This window comes from Myotis davidii, unplaced genomic scaffold, assembly GCF_000327345.1.
Source record: "Myotis davidii unplaced genomic scaffold, ASM32734v1 scaffold1844, whole genome shotgun sequence".
NCBI lineage: Eukaryota > Metazoa > Chordata > Mammalia > Chiroptera > Vespertilionidae > Myotis > Myotis davidii.
The window spans coordinates 118927-120441 of NW_006294716.1; the positions used below are offsets into that span (position 1 = coordinate 118927).

General features: G+C 53.3%; 1 protein-coding gene across 1 annotated transcript in view; it reads left to right on the plus strand.

The window, feature by feature from the left end:
• MYO7B (myosin VIIB) overlaps positions 1-1515 on the plus strand; it is an 81747-nt gene that overhangs the window by 15867 nt on the left and 64365 nt on the right. The window contains 1 exon segment of the mRNA XM_015567482.1: positions 1281-1423. Within this exon segment, the coding sequence (XP_015422968.1) occupies positions 1281-1423 (143 nt within the window).

The following is a 1515-nucleotide window of genomic DNA, read 5'->3' on the forward strand; positions in this document are numbered from 1 at the left end:
GGTTGTTTCTATGTATTAGGTAGAGCTGCCATGTCTCCTGGAATTGGTAGCTTTGTGTAGTAGGTGTCCTGTAGGGCCCAGTGGCTCAGCCTCCCCAGTCACCTGGGCTGGGCACACTAGGTGCACCCATGTGGGATGTGTGCACAGTCTTGTAGTTGAGCTTGATTGCTGCTGGTGTCACTGGGAGGAATTGGCTTCCAGGCCAATTGGCTGTGAGGACCAGCTGGGACTACAGAAGGAGAGCTGCTGTGCAGGAGACACTCCTATGGAGCAGGACTTGCTTCAGTGGGACCTTGGTGCTCACTGAGTCTGCCCCTTGAGTGTGTCACTTGTGGATGTGTAGGGTTGTAATTTGCTATCGTCTGAAACTGTCCACTGGGTTCACTGACTCTAAGGCCTCCAGAGAGGTGCAAAGTCAGCCACTCCCTGGGGCCACCCAGCAGGAGCTACAGAGGGATCTGCAGATGGCTGTTATTTGCTATTTGTATTGGGATTAGAGGTGCCCAAGTGAGGCCCAGCTGTGAAGCAATGCAGGCTGGTGCTAGTGCTGGGTCTTAGGCCTTTTATTGATATGTTTGGAGCATGTTGTCACCAGTTGCAGCTTGTTTAGAGATTTTAGCAAAGTCTGAAGCCTGAACCAGGACAGGCCATACATATGGAAAAGCTGCTGTAAACAGGTTGGGTGGGGCTGCAAATTGGATGGGGCAGGGTCTCAGGGAACCCCCTAGGGCAGAGCAAACAGTGTGCTCCAGGCTGATGGAGACTCAGATAAGGCTGCCAGTCAGCCCTGGGACAGGGGAGGTCCCAGCACAGCACAATGACCCCTGCAAGCACCCCTATCTGGGAGAAAGCCACCCCTGAGTTCCTTCCCTGATGGCAGACAACCCAGTTCCTCCCTGTATGTGTCTGGGTCCCCCAAAACCCCTGATGCTGGGGCTCAGAGGAAGCAAGTCTGAGTAAGCCTGGCATTCAAGGCTCTGTGCTAAGCCCATCTACTAGTGAGTTATTTCTGTCTCCCACTGCCTTCCTCCTGGATCCTGTGCTCCAGCCAAGATCCCATTCTATAAGCACACTCCATGCTTTCTGACCTCCAGATCCGCACCTGCACTTTGCCTGCCTCTGAGCGTACCCTTGGTTGCCACCACAGTCCAGTGCAATCCTACCTAGTTTTCAATTCTGGGCTTCACCACCTCCTCTGAGAAGCCTTCCCAGAAGACACTGCTAAAAAGTTCATTTTCTCTTCTCTGCTCCCATCATGGGCACCATCCTCTGGCCCTTAGCCTTTGGAAACGCCAAGACAATCCGAAATGACAACTCAAGCCGCTTTGGGAAGTACATTGACATCTACTTCAACCCCAGTGGGGTAATCGAAAGTGCACGCATCGAGCAGTTTCTCCTGGAGAAGTCCCGGGTCTGCCGGCAGGTGAGGGCAATCTCTATTTGCCCCAAATGGGGATTCAGGATTTGGGAGGCTTCCAGGAGGGGTCTCCTTCCATCATTCTCACCCCTCTTTCC